This window comes from Pseudorca crassidens, chromosome 4 (genome assembly GCF_039906515.1).
Source record: "Pseudorca crassidens isolate mPseCra1 chromosome 4, mPseCra1.hap1, whole genome shotgun sequence".
In the NCBI taxonomy this organism is placed as follows: domain Eukaryota; kingdom Metazoa; phylum Chordata; class Mammalia; order Artiodactyla; family Delphinidae; genus Pseudorca; species Pseudorca crassidens.
The window spans coordinates 151,391,949-151,410,849 of record NC_090299.1 but is presented as its reverse complement, the minus strand read 5'-3'; the positions used below and the strand labels follow the sequence as shown (position 1 = coordinate 151,410,849).

Below are 18,901 nucleotides of genomic sequence, written 5' to 3'. Positions count from 1 at the left end.
CCTCGGCCCTGTCCCTGGTTCCAGCTTCAGGTCTCATTACCCAGAATCATTAACACTCTTATGAATCCTGTACTTGGCTCTGCATACACAGCACTCACACAGAGCTGTTACATGTTAAGAAATAGACAGCATGCTCTTCTACCTACTTCGTAAGGATGAGTCATTTAATTTTAGACCGCTTTTCTTTTTTCCCCCTCAGCGGCCTAAACCTGGCACCAGTGGCAAGACTGCGAACCACCTGGGAAAAACTTCCCAATAAATACGAAAAGCTGTTTCAGGATCTCCAAGACCTGTTTGACCCTTCCAGAAACATGGCAAAATACCGCAATGTCCTCAACAGTCAAAACCTACAGCCTCCCATCATCCCCCTGTTCCCGGTGATCAAGAAGGACCTCACGTTCCTTCACGAGGGTAAGTGTAAGTTGGAGGATTTCTGTCTCCACTTGTGGAGGCGTCGGGTAAATGCCATGTGATTCCCTCTTCCTTTTTGCCAATTACAGGGAACGACTCCAAAGTCGACGGGCTGGTCAATTTTGAGAAGCTAAGAATGATTGCAAAAGAAATTCGTCACGTTGGCCGAATGGCCTCTGTGAACATGGACCCTGCCCTCATGTTCAGGACTCGGTGAGTGTGTCCCCCTCAGCAGTGCTCGCGGGGTTAGAGAAGGTTGAGCTTAGCGCTTCCTAGTAAACGAGAAGATTTTGAATAGGCCCGCCTGTAGCATGGTGACATGTACCAGGCTGTGTGGGGAATCTCCGTCGAGCTCTGATTTGGAATGACTATGATTCCACATCCAGTGCACTGTGGGCTGTCGTGAAAACAGTTGGTCCCTCTGACATTTTTCATTGAACGTGAGGCACAGCTATTTTTATTTTTCAGAACGCTGACTTGCAGAGCTAAAAGGTGTAATGGATAGTATGAACTAAAATATGTAAACAAGCCGAACAGTATTGTCTCACTGCCCACACAAGGGATTTAGCCGTCAGTGTAGCCGAGAACGATGAATGCAGTGAAGGAGAGAACAGAAGTCTTTAGAAGCAAATATTTACATATGTTTGTCTTTTGAGCCAGAAAACCGTTGCTGGTCAAGTTGTTTGTGTGAGGAGGTTTGTGGGCTTCTAGTACTGCTTGTCCAGAAGTCTAGTCCTTTCTTTCTGAGCTTGTGATCTCTCTGTCTCTCTCTACACCCATGCTTCAACCTCCACGGCTCTCACTTACAGGAAGAAGAAGTGGAGGAGTCTGGGGTAAGTGGCGGGGACACTGCACACCCACACTGTTCTCGTCCCGCTCGTGGCATTGTTTTCTTACCTGCTGTGTTTTCTGATGCTTTGCATTTTTGCATTTTTGTCCTAACCCTCTTGCTCTAGCAGAATTTCAGTTGGCAAACTGACTTCAAGTTTCATCTACTGGGGCTTTTGCTTTCGAGGTCATGACCCAAGAGAGCTGTGAAATGATCGATGATTGTTCTGGGGAGCAGTAGGCCAGGCCTACTCCTGAGCTTTCAGAAAGACTTCATTTTAATATAATTTGTGTGTTTTGAAATGAGAAAAATCTAACCTGGGGTGAGGGGAGAAAGGACGTCAGAAGGAAAAATTGTGCAGTTTAAACGCTATTGCACAGATTTTTGAGAAGTAAATCTATGTCGTACAAAAGGTGCCCCTCGGTGTTAAAACTAAATTTTTTACAGCTCAACTAACTACTGTTTTCATCCTATAAACCAACTCTTTTCAAAAATAATTCTTAACAACTCATGTGCTAGTTTCCACACATGTGTTTTCACATTTGCATGACCATTTTATTAACAGATTGACCATATTACTTGACGAACTCACTACATTTAACCCAAGCAATAAGAAAACAATCGTGAACATTGTAATTTCTTTAAATTTATGTAAGACATCCTCTTTAGGAGAAAAAAGATTAATGTCACTCTTAATGATTGCAGCTGTGTGTTTATTCTTGCATGAGCTTTCACATATAATCATTATTACTTGCTGGCTTCTACGAGAGAGCTGCCTTGAATGCTCTATAGAGGCGAAAAGTAGAATTTTCTAGTCGGAACAGAACAAGTGCCAAACATACATGTGTATGTAGAGTGTATGTAGGATTCTTCTCAAACTTGAAAAAAGTTTTTTTGATCTGTATGATTCTCTATTCCTTTGTAAAGTTTACTTACCAGAATGAGGCATGTGGCCTTCTGAACGTAGACTCTTTGTAGGTGTCTCGGCACGTTTCCAGGAGATACAGGGATCCCATGCTGGGGCGAGCTGCAGCTCTACCTTTTCGTCTTCCAGGTCTCTCAGCCAGGGTAGTACAAACGCAACAGTGCTAGACGTTGCTCAGACAGGTGGTCACAAAAAGCGGGTGCGTCGCAGCTCCTTTCTCAATGCCAAAAAGCTGTACGAGGACGCCCAGATGGCCCGAAAGGTGAAGCAGTACCTGTCCAACTTGGAGCTGGAGATGGACGAGGAGAGCCTTCAGACGCTATCCCTGCAGTGCGAGCCGGCCACCAACACATGTGAGTGTCTCCTTAAGGTGGCTGCCGGGTCCGGCTGGAGTGCAGATTGGTTTCCTGTGCCGATAAAGCAGGGCTAGGCCCAGGGGGAGCTAGCATCCTGAGACACGCTCGCCTTTCCCTTGAAGGCGGCTCTGGGGACCACGCGGCGCCGTCCTGGGCTGAGCCCCGTCCGTGCCCAGCGGGGTTCGCATGGGGACCACGACACCGTAGGCTTCTTCGGGGTGACCGGCTTTGGTTTCATCCCGACGCAGCCAGAGTGCCGTCAGGGGACACAGGGGCAGGTGCAGCGCCCATTTGCATCCCTTGTTCTCTCACAAAGATACTTGCCAAGTGATGGGCAGCCTGGGAGCGGCACAGAGCTAGGTGCGCTGGCTGCCTCTGACCCCCTCAGCTCGGCCGGCACTTGGCAATGAGTTCAGCTACGTGTAAGGCAGGAATTCTCCACAGGGAACCACAGCTCAGCCTAATGTGTAGCTCCCCAGCCTCTGAAAGTCCGGCCAGGCCAGAAACGGGGGCTACGTTCTCTTTCTCGGCATCCGTATTTGTAAGACGGAGGCGTTTTCCGTTTAGGACACTTTGGGGTCTTTTATGGGCAAGTTTGAAGATACTTTCTATAGGACTTAAATGTTAGGTCATTTGAGAAAGATTCAGGTTATCAGACGTACCCAGGACACTCTTAAAGCACTGTGTGTCATGGTGAAGAGTTTGTCCTCAAGAGGGAGATGGGTCTGAGTTCAGGTCCTGTTTGTTCCTTGTACTAACAGTGTCACCTTAGGCCGGTTACTTGAGCTCCATTATGTGTAAGATGGGGGAAGGAAGTCATTGAGTTGTCTTCAGTGTGAATACACTTAAAATACAGCATTTAATTGCCCTGTTAAATTGGCTTGCTTTCCATCTGCCGCGGAATTATACACTCAGTACAGTGCTCAAGGAGTATTGGCTGCTATTAGCAACATAGATAATTCTACCCCATTGGAGAGAGAATTTGATAGTGACAAGACTGCAGCTAGTATCATCTACTAAATTAAAACTAAGCTCATATATGTCAAGACATTTTGGGTGTCATTTTAGAAAAATAATTCCTAGTGGTCTTCCTGTTGTAGCTTGTATAATAGGTTTGTGTTTTTCGTAGACATACGTACAGCGTACTGAGCTATCCGCATTTTTCGTTTCTTTTTAAATGTGGTACTTGAAACAGTGTCATCTCTTGAGACGGCTTGTTTCATAAAGTGAATCTTGGTTCCGTCGCGCCTTCTTTCTGTGACGGAGGCTCTCCCCCCGCCTGCCCCTGTTTCTCTCCTTTATCTATGGGCCACAGGGGAAAAAAAGATACATATTTCAGTGTTCTAACTGTAGGAAATGCTCGTGCAGTTGTAAAAGTATCCCGTGTGTGGCCACTAACTTCTTAAACTTCTCGTTCTGTTTTCACACCGAACAATTACCAGTGCCTAAGAATCCCGGTGACAGAAAGCCTGTCAAGGCCGACACCTCCCCGGTGGCCCCGAGGGCAGGGCTGCAGCCGAAGCCGCTGCCGCAGGCTCCGCAGCCGTCACAGAGGCCCAGCCCGGGGCTGCAGCTTCCCGCCGTGCCCCTCTATCCTTCGCGGAAGAAAGTGCCCCTACGGGATCTCCCGCCTTTCGGTAGGTGACTAAGTTCGCGCACACTTTTTTTTTTTTCCCTCTTAATTTACTTTCTGTTGAAATAGAGTTGAATTACACTGTTGTGTGAATCACTACAGTCAGTTAATCTTTGACAAAGGAGGCGGGAACATGCAGTGGGGAAGCGACAGTCTCTTTGGTGAGTGGTGCTGGGAAAGCTGGACAGCCGCCGCATGCAAATCAGTGACGTCAGGACACATGCCCTCGCGGCCGGCGCAAAAGCATGAACTCACAATGGCTCACAGACTTCAACGGAAGACAGGACACCATGCAACTCCTGGAAGAGAACACAGGCAAAACATTCTCTGACATAAATCGTAGCAGTGTTTTCTTAGGTCAGTTTCCCAAGGCAATGGACATAAAAGCAAAAAATAAACAGATGGGACCTAATGAAGCTTACAAGCTTCTGCTCAGCAAGGGAAACCGTAAACAAAACGAAAAGACAGCCCGTGGGCACTTCCCTAATGGCGCAGCGGTTAAGACTTCGCGCTCCCAGTGCAGGGCGCCCGGGTTCTATCCCTGGTCCGGGAAACTACATCCCACATTGCATGCTGCAACTGAGAGTTCTCATGCCACAACTAAGGAGCCCCCGAGCCGCAACCAGGGAGCCCACCTGCCACAACTAATACCAACACAACCAAATAAATAAATATTAAAAAAAAAAACCTTTGGTCTGGGAGAACATATTTGCAAACAATGTGACCGACAAGGACTTAATTTCCAAAATATACAGACGGCTCGTATAACCCGACAACAAAAAAACAAACAACCCACAACCCCCTTTTGGTGCTGTTCATTCACTGCCTGCTTCTCAGACTAGGAAGCGATACTTATCACGGGTAACTTCGTCTGGTATACTTGAGTGTCCCTCTGGTTGTTCCCTCTTCATAAGACATTAATGTTCACAGAGTTAAACTTTACTTTTACCCGTGAGAAGGACTGTTTTCATAGAGTATCTCATTTAATCATGCTCGTTTGTCATAGCAGTGGAGGCAAGGCATGCCATGGGGAAATTATGCTATTACTCATTTAATTTTTAACAAGTACGGAGGCTGTTTTGTCCGTATACCTTGTTTAAACTAGCTTTGCCTTATGATCAGTGAGTTGCTGGAATTTAGGCGGAATATTTTTAAGTGAAATGATTCGTCTGGAGGCGAACTCTCATTTGTTGAATCACTGATTCTGTAACTTGGGAGGAAGATACAGTCAGTTCGTGAATGTTAAAGGAGCCAAAGCAGGGACTTCCCTGGTGGTCCAGTGGTAAAGAATCCGCCTTCCAATGCAGGGGATGGGGGTTCAATCCCTGGTCGGGGAATTAAGATGCCACATGCCGCAGAGCAGCTAAGCCCATGAGCCACAACTACTGAGCCCACGTGCCACAACTACTGAAGCCTGCGCGCGTAGAGCCCATGCTCCGCAACAAGAGAAGCCACCGCAATGAGAAGCCTGCGCACCGCAGTGAAGAGTAGCCCCCGCTCGCCACAACTAGAGAAAGCCCGCGTGCAGCAATGAAGACCCAACGCAGCCAAAAATAAAAAAATTTACATTGTTCCCCCTATCACAAATGAACTGAATTAGTGTTCCTTTGTCCACTGTTTTTTTGTTTAATTATTATTTTTTTTTGGCCACACTGCGCGGCATGCGGGATCTTAGCTCCCCGACCAGGGATTGAACCCGTGCCCCCTGCAGTGGAAGCGTGGAGTCTTAACAACTGGACCACCAGGGAAGTCTCTCCACTGTGTTGTTAATATTCTTATATTCCCAAGTCCCCTGCAAGCCGACCTCTACTGCCTCTTTTCTGTCGAGCTTCTGATATGGACACAGCCTGTTAACCCCCATGTAGGTGTACCTGATGGAAAGCCATCCCCAGCCCCCTTCCCCAGAGAGACTCTCTCTCCAATATTTTTTAGGCCTATTTGAATTTATGACCTTTAGAAATGCGGATGGGATAGTCATGCATCTTCTTAGGAGAGTTTCACATTTAAAGTCACAGAATATAACATAGTGACTTAGAGATGCTGGGCCCACCCCCATTCATGAAATAAATTTTGTCTGAATACTTCCTGTATTTTTCACTTCGGTGTCTTCGTCATCCCTAGAGCTGCTTTTGAAGTGGAACAGATTTTTCTGAGGCATAGCATCTTCACATCCATCTTCACTGTTTGAAGGCAGCACTTTTTGAATCTGTGAATGATGCTGGCTTGGAAATCTTTTCCAAATCAAGGCTATTCATTCGTGTAGCTTTAGTGTAGCTGGTATTTTCATGTACCCTGTATATATCAGTATCTGCACACGTAATTAAAAGATTGCTTGAAAAGCCATTTTTAAAAGATTGTATTACAGTAGTATCGCACACTTACAGGTGTTGAGGTGAAATGAAGAATTAGGTCTCCGTTCAATTTCATTGCCTCCTTTTTAATGGATTCTGTGAAGTCTGAGAACATAAAACCTAACATTCACTGAGGTAGTGTCAACCTGTAATGCCTTCCCTCCGGTCTCTTTGTTGTTCAGAATGAGGTAACTGAGAGTGCCTCATAATGAGGCTTAGAAAACATCTCTTAATGTGACTCCCTCATTCCTGAAAGTAAAATTTTAGGGGAAAAATCACCTGGTATTGGCACATGGAATCCTTTTTCTTCCGCCCTACCTCATCCGACTAGATCGTGCACTTGGCGCTGCGCTGGATGGCTTCCCCCTCCGCGCCCCTTTACCGCACTCCTGGGAGCCCTCCCCGGTGGCTTGCAGGACGCTTCTGGGACCCGGCACTCTCTGGGTCCCCTCCTGCCTTCTCTGTCATCCGCTTACTGATCAAATACTGGCCTGATTTCTTAGCGCTCCATCAGTCTGTTTTCTCGCTACTTCCTTTGGGCTCTTGGCTTTCCTTCCATCACTCCCACATCCCATGAGCTAACTTTTCCAACACCACCAAAATACCTGTTCCCAACCCAAACTTGAGTTCTGATAAATCTTCTGAGCTGCGCCGCTCTCACCCTAACCCAGAGTATTTCCAGATCATCTCTTTGTTTCTTCATCGCTGCCTGATGTATTGTTGAAGAGGGTGGTGGTCGCGGTTTGGAACCCAGAGTGGAATGGCAGCAGCAGCCTTTCTGGTCCTCGGCAGGTGTCAGCAGACACACGGCGGGCACCTGGTGCCCCCTGCGATCTCACTGTTTACACGGGCAGAGTACAGAGACCATCGAGCCTGGAAACAACCTGCCACGACGTGTGACATTCAATCTTAACACAAAAAAAGTGGTTTTGTTCTTCACGGTAGTCTTTTCAGTCTTGGAAATGCATGTTGAAATCATTTTCTTTCTCTTACAGGTATAAACTCTCCACAAGCTTTAAAGAAGATTCTTGCTTTGTCTGAAGAAGGGAGCCTTGAGCGCCACAAGAGGCCGGCAGAAGACACGGTATCGGATGCGTCCTCCCGGTTCTCCTCCCCGCCGACCTCCCCGCAGAGCTCGCCAAGGAAAGGTGACTGGGTGACCCCTCTTCTCCTTCATGGGGACCTGTGCTTTCAGCTGTGATCAATTCTAGTTAGAGATTACATCACTTCTGACATTAGAGTCGTTTGAAATGACCTTGGGAATTTGCTGGCGGTCCAGTGGTTAGGACCCCATGCTTTCACCGCCAAGGGTGTGGGTTCGATCCCTGGTCGGGGAACTGAGATCCTGCAAGCCGCACAAGTGCCCCCCCCCCCCGCCAAAAAAAAAAGACACGATATGTAACACCCAATGGATTTTTTTTTTCTCCTCAGTTTATAAATTTGGAAGAATTTTGGTACTTTTTAATATTATAGTTATAAATAAATAGTGTCAAGCTTATATAACTATATAAGCCCCTTCAAAAATTCATTTTTTTACTGATTGTAAGTGTGGAAATAATTCTTTTTATACTAACAGTTGTTCTAACTAAATATAATTACATAGCATTCATCACAGAGTAGAGGCCTATAAAAACATAAGAAAAACTACTATCTTCCTGATTTATCTTTCATTGTGTTAACATGAGTCTGGATTATCTTTTTTGTTGCTATCTTGTTTTATTTTTAAGGAGATTAAATTTTAGGCACTCAAACTCTCCTTCTGATATTAATGCTTTCTTATCTTAAAATACTAGATCACTTTCTGCTGCATAACCTCGGGGTTACTTTCTCCCCACCCTATAATTGAATGGGCGTAAGTAAGCCGGTAATAAACGGCCAGGACAGTTTTCACTAGACGAGGCCAAAGAGATTAATCTGTTGTTAGATTTCACCGGCACAACAAGTACCTTTCCTGCTTTACTTTTCAGCTGTCTCAGACATGTGTGCGTTCTATGGGGGTATCAGTCTCTAGTCCTTGTTCAGTGGGTGCGTCTGAATTCTTCTCTCGTCCGTCGTTGGGTGGCAGTGGCAGTCAGCTGAGATCGTTTGGCTGCGGGCAGTTGGACTAAACCAGCTCCCCATCTTCTCGTGGAAGCGAGAACAGTAGCAAGAATAACAGTGCACCACGGACCTACGGGATAGGTGGGCCAGCAGGAAAAACGGGAAGGGGTCATCTCATTAGCTGAGGAAACTGGGACGATTCCTCCCCATGCCACATGCTCCACCTGAGGGATTATTTCTCTAGAGATTTTGTTTTTTGCGGGGTGGGGCGTAGACTGTTCAGGGAGGGTTTGAAATCTTGTCTGTCAGAACCTGCAGCGTGGTTTATAAGAAGACATTTCATAGGTGAACACGTGAAATCTTATCAAGACCTGTGCAACCTTTTAAAAAAATAAATCAGGAATTCATAATTTACTGAAAGGATGGGGAAGTACTCTTCAGAGAGTGAATCAGCAACATTTAGGTGCTCTAGATGGCATTGTTTTATTAGGTTTTCATTGGGTACATATAATCATATAAAATCAGTAAAAAATAAATGAATACTGAGAAAGGAGTATTTGGATTTTTTTGTTAAAGATGTCAAGACAAGCCTCTCTTCCTTTGTGACTTTCAGTTTTAGCAACAAAGACTTAAGGGTCCTTCAGGCCAAAAAATGGACATCTGTTTAGACATAGTGACGGTCCAGGGAGAAAAATGGAGATTTTGTACATTATGTCCTTCAAAACAATTGGCTTTCATGTGATTTATCCAATATATTATTAATGCTGAAAAATCAAATGGCAAAAATCCAAAGATATCTTCTTCAAGTCTTATTTCTTATTCATACATGTCCATTTAAAATTATAATGCAGGGGGCTTCCCTGGTGGCGCAGTGGTTAAGAGTCCGCCTGCCAATGCAGGGGACACAGGTTCGTGCCCCGGTCCGGGAGGATCCCACGTGCCGCGGAGCGGCTGGGCCCGTGAGCCGTGGCCACTGAGCCTGCGCGTCCGGAGCCTGTGCTCCGCAACGGGAGAGGCCACAGCAGTGAGAGGCCCACGTACCGCCAAAAAAAATTATAATACAGGGACTTCCCTGGTGGTCCAGTGGTTAAGACTCAGTGCTCCCAATGTAGGGGGCACGGGTTCGATCCCTGGTCTGGGAACTAAGATCCCATATGCCTCACAGCGTGGCCAAAATAAATAAATTAAATAATTCAAAAAAACAAAAACCCAACATTAAAAAATAAAAATATAATACAGATCTTTCCAGTGGAGTTATTCTATGCTGTAAAGTTCTAAAAGTGAAAACTCCATTGAAAACAAATACTGACTTTGCAGGTTGAGAAGAAAACCACACTTTTAAATATCATCCTAGTCATTCTTCATAGTTCCGTTTACATAGACTAATGTAGTATAATTTACAGTTCAGAGAGCAGCGTCGAGTCGTGCCGTGATCCCATCTGCAACCATTCCTGGGTCATACGACAGTGCATTCTTTTTTCCTCTCTAAACTTTCATCAAACACACTAAACTGCAATTGAGTAAAACTTGACTGTAGCTCATCCCCAAGCAGAGTGTTTTCTCCCCAGTTCCGTGGTGGCACCCGTGGCCTGCATTCTGGTTTTGCTACTGAGGAGGCGTCAGCTGGACGCCGTGAACCCCCGGTGTCTAAGGACTGATGTGTTTCCCACGCAGGCTACACTTTGGCTCCGAGTGGCACCGTGGATAACTTCTCAGATTCCGGCCACAGCGAAATCTCCTCACGGTCCAGTATCGTCAGCAACTCCTCCTTCGACTCGTTGCCCGTCTCGCTGCCCGACGAACGGCGCCAGAGGCCATCGGTCGGCACTGTGGAGACCAGCCTGGCCGCAGGCCGGCCGGAGAGGCGGCCGGCGGGGGAGCCCGACCAGTGCAGCCTGGGGTAGGGGCTCGTCCGTGTGCTCGCTCCTCTCTTGCACGTGTGCGGGGCTGTTCACGGGACGCCCAGGGGTGCTCTCCCAGCCCAGTTCTGACACTCACCATTTCCCGATCACTAAGCGTCACGCAGACTGCTTTCCCAGTGAGGTCCGTCCTGCGCTGGGACACGTTTGCTCTGCGCTGAGGGCAGGGGGCGACTCAGTCCAATGAGCTGCTTTCCCGAAATAGTCAGATTGTAGTGAACACTGTAAGGAAAGTGCTCCTTTACTGTAAGCAGGTCATTGCTCCTTTCCCCCGTGTTGATATTGTGGTGACGTCACAGGGGAGGAAACTGGACAGGGCCGAGCGGCCACTGTCGCTCAGTCTGGTGGGGCCTAATCCTCTTTCTGGAAGGAAAGGAGGCCGCCTTTCGAGGAAAAAGTGGTTGCGTTTTAGCACAGTTATTAGTTAACAATCTTGGCCTTTCCCCTCCCCTCCCCTCCCCTCCCCTCCCTCCCCCTCCCCTCCCATTCCCTCCCCTCTCCTCTCCTCCCCTCCTCTACTCTCTTGTCCCCTCCCTCTCCCCTCCCCTCTTTTCTGGCCCCCCTCCGCCCTCCCCTCCCCTCCTCTTCTCTTTATTATTTTTTTTTCTTTGTTTCCCTTTGGCCGCCTAGGTCCTGTGCACCGCTGTCTGAGAGCCGGGGCCTGTACGCTGCAGCTACAGTGATCTCTTCTCCCAGCACAGAGGAGCTTTCCCAAGACCAGGGGGACCGAGCCTCACTTGACGCTGCCGACAGCGGCCGAGGAAGCTGGACGTCGTGCTCCAGCGGCTCCCACGACAACATCCAGACCATCCAGCAGCAGAGGAGCTGGGAGACGCTCCCCTTCGGGCACACTCACTTCGATTACTCAGGGGACGCCGCAGGGTTATGGGCCTCGAGCAGCCACGTGGACCAAATCATGTTTTCCGACCACAGCACAAAGTACAACCGGCAGAGTCAGAGCCGAGAGAGTCTCGATCAAGCCCAGTCCCGGGCAAGCTGGGCCTCCTCCACGGGGTACTGGGGAGAAGACTCGGAGGGGGACACGGGCACCATCAAGCGCAGGGGGGGGAAGGACGTTTCCCTCGAAGCTGAGAGCAGCAGCATGATGTCTGCGAGCGCCGAAGAAGCCAAGCCCGTCGCCATGGCTGCCCACGTGGCCGTGCCGCCCAGCGCCACCAAGGGGCTTATCGGTAAGCTGACCGCGGGCGCTGTCCTGTCTGGGTCGTGGCTGCACCCTGACTTACTTCAAAAGTAAAAGCATGTGTTTGCGGTTCTCCTCCTCATTCTGCCCCACCCATTGCCGTGTAGGCCTTCCAAGTTAGCAGTGCACTCAGGATTTTGAAATGAATGGTGGTTAAGACGCCAGGTTCTGTGGTCAGGTGCTTATAAATACCCTGCAACAGTCAACCTTCCATGCACCGTAGCTGTCGGGATCAGTAGGTTGTCCTTATGGGTGTTACCTGCTCTGACGTTGATCTTCTCAGCTGAAAATTATCAGGAAGGATGGCCATTCTCTCTAGAGGAAGAATATTTTTTTGTTTAATTGGAACTGTTCTAAATGTTTTACTATTGTATTTTGTTCCCTTGAATTGTATATTTAGAACTTTACCCTTTGCATATTTAAAAATCTTCTGTCGATGTTTGTTATGCAGGTAAATTTTTCTGTGCTAGACAGATTCCCTCTGCACAGGATAGAACAAGGAGGAGGGTGCTGAGAGATAAGGTAGTGTGTAAGAGCCTGAGAGTCAGGCAGGCTGCGGGTCTGAATCCCTGCTTTGCCACTTTCCTAGCTTTGTGACACTGGGCAAGGCACTAAACAGTGTCTGTTTCCTCATCTGTAAAATGAATTTAATAATTTCTACCAGTGCAGTTGCTGTGAGGTTTAAACGCAATCTCTGCAAAACACTAGTGCCTAGTTAGCAGTTCATAAGTAGACGAAAGACACTATCACTTTGCTGCTGCTGTTTCTGTTGTGAAGTCTCTTATGCTCCTTCAATGCTATCGGGATATATTCTCTATGGCACGTTCAATGTCTGTATAAAGTGTAGGGATACATCATAGGATACAGAGTGAGAAATTCTGGAATATAATCTTCACAGACATCACTTTCATTAGTAGGGAAATTGTAGTTATTTTATCACGCAGTCATGGGTGGATGTCGAGTTTAATATCTTTTCAGGATGAATAAGGAGAAGACAGTTAACACCTATTCTTAGGTTGCAATTTTTAAAGCACTTTTTTTTTTAATTGAAGTATAGTTGATTTACAATATTGTGTTAGTTTCAGGTGTACAACAAAGTGATTCAATTATATATTTTTTTTCATATTATTTTCCATTATAGGTTATTACAAGATATTGAATATAGTTCCCTGTGCTATACAGTAAATCCTTGTTTACCTATTTTTATGTAAAGTGGTGTGTATCTGTTAATCCCAAACTCCTAATTTATCCCTCCCCTCTTTTCTTCCCTTTGTAACCATAAATCTATGAGTCTGTTTCTGTTTTGTGTATAAATTCATTTGTATTTTATTTTAGATTCCACGTATAAGTGATATCATAAGACATTTGTCTTTGTCTGGCTTCCTTCACTTAGTATGATCATCTCTGGGTCCATCCATGTTGCTGCAAATGGCATTATTTCATTCTTTTTTATGGCTGAGTAATATTCCATTGTATATATGTACCACATCTTCTGTATCCATTCATCTGTCGGTGGGCACACGCGTTGCTTCCACATCTTGGCAGTTGCAAATAGAAAAGCACTTTCTTTTAACAAACTAATACACAGAATTTTTATTGCAGAGGCAAGAAGAATGATTTAAGTTCCTAACAGTTGAGTTTAGAAAGTTGAAGATAATAAAACTTTGCTTTTACTTGCCTTTACAGATTCATGTTTTGTCATGAAATTAATATAAAAGGACTTCAAGAAAAATACATACCTCACATGCACATTGTTTTAAGTTTTGAAATTTGCATCATTTTTTGTACTACTCTTCCAAATTTATTGTGATTCCCTATTTTCCGAAGTGAGGCCCAAGACTTGAAAGTAACCTGGGATTGATTCTCTGCCTGGTGAGGGTAGATGGCCCAGCAAAGAAGAACAGCTCGCCTGGCCCCCGGGGCAGGGAGAGCGGAGGGAACCGCTGACAGGCACCACTCCCGTGTTGCAGGCGTGGGACTGGGTGCCTTTCTGTTCCCTTTGCTCCATGTTTCCAGTAAACCCCAGGGTTGGGCGTTAGCCTGGTTACTGCGTGACAGGTAGAGTCGCTCTGCGGTGACCCGGTGAGAGTTACAGGTACTTAGATTGCTTAGTTTTGCCTGTGCCGCCGGAGATGACCTGGTGCGTGGCGGGTTTGGTGCGCACAGCCCCACACGCCTTTCACCGTGGGCGCTGTTCGTCTTGGTCCTCCTCCTTCCCGATGAGCGCACGTGGCCTGGGATGCGCTCCCCCCGGCCCTCCCATGCTGACCGCGGCGCCTTGTCTCTCCCTCCCGCAGCGAGGAAGGAGGGCCGCTACCGGGAGCCGCCGCCCACCCCGCCGGGATACGTGGGCATCCCCATCACCGACTTCCCCGACGCCCACCCGCACCCCGCCCGGAAGCCGCCGGACTACACCGTGGCGCTGCAGCGGTCCAGGATGCTGGCCCGGCCGGCCGAGACCCCCGCCCCGGGCGGCGCCAGGCCCGCCCCGCGGCCGCAGTGGCACCGGCCCGGCGACGACCCGCGCCCCGGCCCCTGCGCGCCCCCGGGCCTTGCCACCGAGGAGGACGGTACATGCGCTTCCCCCAGAGGCCCTGCTTCCCGCCCGGGGTTCCACGCCCGCCCCAGGCCTTGGTGCCAGCCGTTGGGTTGCGTTTTGCTCTTTCCGAAGTGGCTGGAGAAATAACTAAAGATTGCGGAGGGGTCCCCTGTAATACCGTGTGGGCATGGGTGCATTTCCCTCCTAATCCTCGGTTTTCTGAGGAAATGCTATGAGTCCCAGATGAAAGTCTGGTGGAAAAACCCACTTCTCTAGAGCTCTTTTGCCTTCTCTGTACGAGTCCAGCTGGCCGTGCTGGGGTGAGGTTGAAGGGGGAGACCATGCCCCCCTCCTTCCTCCTGCTTTTAAGGTTTGAGTTTAACATGTTTCATTCTGGAAATAATCATTATAGGAAGAAGCAAAACACAATTCATGAAAACTACTTGTAATCCTGCCACTTGCAGATAACTTCCATTAGCATTTTGTTAAATATCCTTCTAGACTTTTTTATATGTATACACGTGTACATTACTTAAGAAGTCATGTGTTGTTTTATAACTTTTTTCAATGAATTTATCATTCATGAGTTTCCAGTCAGTAAATATACAATGTATTTTTATAGTGGGTATGTATATTTAAAGATGTGCATCCCATATACTTTATTTTAAACTTTTTTTTATAAATTTATTTATTTTATTTATTTATTTTTGGCTGTGTTGGGTCTTCGTTGCGGCACACAGGCTTTCTCCAGTTGCTGCAAGCGGGGGCTACTCTTCGTTGTGGTGCGCGGGCTTCTCATTGCGGTGGTTTCTCTTGTTGCAGAGCACGGGCTCTAGGCGTGTGGGCTTCAGTAGTTGTGGCTCGCGGGCTCAGCAGTTGGGGTGCACAGGCTCTAGAGCGCAGGCTCAGTAGTTGTGGCGCACGAGCTCAGTAGTTGTGGCTCATGGGCTCTAGAGCGCAGGCTCAGTAGTTGTGGTGCACGGGCTCAGTAGTTGTGGCTCCTGGGCTCTAGAGCACAGGCTCAGTAGTTGTGGTGCACGGGCTCAGTAGTTGTGGCTCGTGGGCTCTAGAGCTCAGGCTCAGTAGTTGTGGCTCCTGGGCTCTAGAGCGCAGGCTCAGTAGTTGTGGTGCACGGGCTCAGTAGTTGTGGCTCGTGGGCTCTAGAGCTCAGGCTCAGTAGTTGTGGCACATGGGCTTAGTTGCTCCGCGGCACGTGGAATCTTCCCGGACCAGGGCTCGAACCTGTGTCCCCTGCATTCGTAGGTGGATTCTTAACCATTGCGCCACCAGGGAAGCCCCTTAAACTTTTTTATTATGATTAATCATTAGGTAGAAAAACAGTTGAGGATCTTAGGTGACCTATACTAAGAGAACATAGCTGTGGTATTTTTATTTAGCACGTCGGTGAACACGTTCTCTCTAAGCACAAGAAAACGACTTGCTCGCTTATTGATTTTTCTTTTGTTTCTTCCTTTCTTTCGTGGTTGCGTCGGCAGAAGATGAACAAGTGTCTGCGGTTTGAGGCACGGGCTCCTCTGCACCCGTGTTGGCCACCCACAGGAGAGCACAAGAAGACGTCCCCTAGCGTCAGAGCCTTGGAGCTCACACTCTGAGAATGGTGGACCCGTTTGCCTCCTTCCCTGCCTTAAAAGCAGCATGGGGCTCCTTCCCTCCTTCTTCCTGTCCCCTTTGCATGTGAAATACTGTGAAGAAACCGCCCTGGCACTTTTCCGCCTTGTTGCTTGAATGCACAGCGCAGCGTCTCCAAGCTCCTGTGGCCGCCTGCCACGTCACACAGCATCATTCCAGACTCCAAGGTCATCACCACCCATGAGTCACTCTGGCTGCACTTCTCCACGCCTGGAAGGAGTTTTTAAAAAAATCTTCCTTTTAGATTTCAATCCAGTCCTAGCACTTGGTTTCATTGGAATCGGGAGAAAAGCCAGCCATGGAACTGCTTGGGGTCTTTAACCCACCAAGGAAGACAAAGGAAAACAATGAAATCCTTTGAGTACAAATGCTTGTCCGCTTGTTTACAGTGCCCTCCTCCGTTTTTTTGGGTTTTTTTTTTTTCTTTTCTTTTAAATGAGTTTAATGATTGTGTTCAGAGAGTAAATATTATATCCATTTAATGATTTTACAGTATTATTTTGAACCTTTAAGTAGGGTTGCCAGCCGGGGTTTCTCAAAAACCAAATATGCCGGACAGGGTGTGGTCACACCGGGGAGAGGGAAGGCCGGCCCACAGCCCCGCTTCCTGTGTCCCGCCGCGCCTGGGAAGCGCCCTATCCTGGAAGCGTGAGATGTTAGCCAATTACCTAGACCCCAAGGCCCCCGGCCCCTCCTTCCCCAGGGCCTGGGGCTCTTCTTTACAACTGTTTGCACATGGCCGGGGAGGGAACTGGGACTCTTGCGTCCTGTGTCTGAGCCTGTGGAGCACAGGGCAGTGTCACCCGAGGGCGTGTCCTGCTCCATCGAGACAGACGGCAAACCCCATGTTTTTTTAAATTATGTTTCTTTGATTTCTGTTTATTTAGCTTTAGGGATTCTCTTGCTTGTTTTCAAAGAGCCACGTTTATAACTGGATAGCATTGCAGTGAAAGCAGCTCGGGGTGTTGGCGCTAAGGCCAGCTATTCATACTGCTCTTCCAAGACAGCCTCCCCGTATCGATCAGTCGCCATGAGGGAATAAACAAGCCTCTGACGTGAAGATGATCAAAAGATCCAGAACCCAGTGCGGTCCGCCAGCCTTTGTTTGCAAGGCGGGTTGGTCGCCGAAGACTGACCCGTAAGTGGCTTTACGGACGCCGAGACGGAGAAGGCCTGAGTGTAGCAACCACGTGTTCACAGCTGCTATTAACCCCAGAAGGACTGAGATGACCCCTCCAGTCTATTTTTGTGTTGTTTTTGCACAGACTCCGGAAAAGTGAAGGCTGCCAATCCGAGTAGTACTCAGATGTGAGGAACTGCTGGTCTTGGATTTTTTTTCCATTAAATTCAGCTGATCATATTGATCAGTAGATAAACGTAAATAGCTTCCAATTTTAAAAGTCAAATTGCAGTGTTTTTTCACTGTATCAAAGCAATGTCAGTGCTTTATTTAATAATTCTCTCCTGTATCATGGCATTTGTCTACCTGCTTATATATGACGTTATCAATGATGCATTTGTAATTTTACATGTAAGATGCGTTATTTGCCAGTTTTCTCCTCTAGGCCGTGGACCTCACGTGCATCTAGAAAGACAGAACTCTTGCTCTACACAAGTCGCACAAATGTTATCTAAGCATTAAGTCACCGTAGAACATAGGACTGTAACCTCAGTTCGCTCTGTGATGTCAAGTGCAGAATGTACAATTAACTGGTGATTTCCTCATACTTTTGATACTACTTGTACCTGTATGTCTTTTAGAAAGACATTGGTGGAGTCTGTATCCCTTTTGTATTTTTAATACAATAATTGTACATATTGGTTATATTTTTGTTGAAAATGGTAGAAATGTACTATGTTTATGCTTCTACGTCCAGTTTGTACAAGCTGGAAAATAAATAAATATAACATAATGCCTTGCCTATATTCTTAACGACTCGTGCATGCTTTTTCGTACTGAAGCGTAAGAAAGCCCTTGGATCTCACTGCAGGCGCGAGTCCACAGGGCACTGAGGGTAGACCGACGATGTCGCCTAAAACTGCCCAAATAGCCTGTTCTTTTAGGTAGCTTTCTGTTGATTCAGAGAAAAGAAATTGATATCATTCATGTTAACAGAAATTAATATCACTCATGTGTCCAGAATTCATAGTGTTTGAGATTCAGTGAGAAGTTACGATATCACTATGTATCTATCGAATACATAGCATGTGTCTCTGCCCAATTCTTTTCCAATAAACATCTCTATGGGACATAATATTTTTGATTCCCAATACACATGCAAGTTCATGGCCGCTAAGTTAAGAGTACAATCTAGCAAGTGATTTGGAGCTTGTACATCAAATATCATTGTTCTGTCTACGAGTCCTAATGCGTGATAGGTCTGAGTAATATTTTGGTCTGTGAGAAGGGCACTTACATTTAAAAAGGTGAGAATCAGTTAAGCGGCAACCCTGTCGAGCACATTCTGAAATCAAGGATTATTTCTTATCCTCAAGCAGGCGTTAATAAGAGTCCCGTCCATCACCCACCCGGAAGCCACAGAAGGCGGAGTGGCAAGGCTGTGGAAACACGAGCACGAAATGTGAGGAAATGAGAAGGCGTCTAGAAGGATGGCAGGCGTTCAGTCCTGATGCTAAAGGGAAAATGGCCAAACTTAAAACTCTTCCTGAGGCATTTGTGCTACCTTGGTGAGTAAATTTTGATAATCTGGCCACCAAAACAGTTTGGAGAATGAAAACCATTCCTGTAGCTTCAGCTGTACCTGTTCAGAAGGCAGGTGCCCCGTGTGGACACATGTGTTCCCACGTGTCTGCCTCTATCATCTGTTCACTATAAAACCCTTCGCTCAGGGAAGCCCTATCACAACAGCAACCCGTGCTCTCCTTAAATTTCTGTCATTGAAAAGCTTGTTTTTGTTTTGTTTTGTTTTGGCTGAGTTGGGTCTTCGTTGCTGCACACGGGTTTTCTCTAGTTGCGGCGAGAGGGGGCTACTCTTCGTTGAGGTGCACAGGCTTCTCATTGCAGTGGCTTCTCGTTGCGGAGCACG

The 18,901-nt window shown here is 47.2% G+C and overlaps 1 protein-coding gene across 10 annotated transcripts in view; it reads left to right on the top strand.

The window, feature by feature from the left end:
• RAPGEF2 (Rap guanine nucleotide exchange factor 2) overlaps positions 1-17,767 on the top strand; it is a 244,694-nt gene extending 226,927 nt beyond the window's left edge. For 9 of the 10 annotated variants that reach the window (XM_067737037.1, XM_067737036.1, XM_067737034.1 and 6 more), the window contains 10 exons: positions 200-411; positions 501-624; positions 1,221-1,244; positions 2,295-2,518; positions 3,964-4,158; positions 7,501-7,653; positions 10,220-10,445; positions 11,095-11,654; positions 13,963-14,235; positions 15,701-17,767. In XM_067737037.1, coding sequence (XP_067593138.1) covers positions 200-411; positions 501-624; positions 1,221-1,244; positions 2,295-2,518; positions 3,964-4,158; positions 7,501-7,653; positions 10,220-10,445; positions 11,095-11,654; positions 13,963-14,235; positions 15,701-15,726 — 2,017 coding nt within the window. In that variant the 3' untranslated portion in view covers positions 15,727-17,767. The remainder of the gene's footprint in view (positions 1-199; positions 412-500; positions 625-1,220; positions 1,245-2,294; positions 2,519-3,963; positions 4,159-7,500; positions 7,654-10,219; positions 10,446-11,094; positions 11,655-13,962; positions 14,236-15,700) is intronic. The other variant, XM_067737035.1, reaches the window with a different exon arrangement.
• The last annotated feature ends 1,134 nt before the right edge of the window (positions 17,768-18,901 follow it).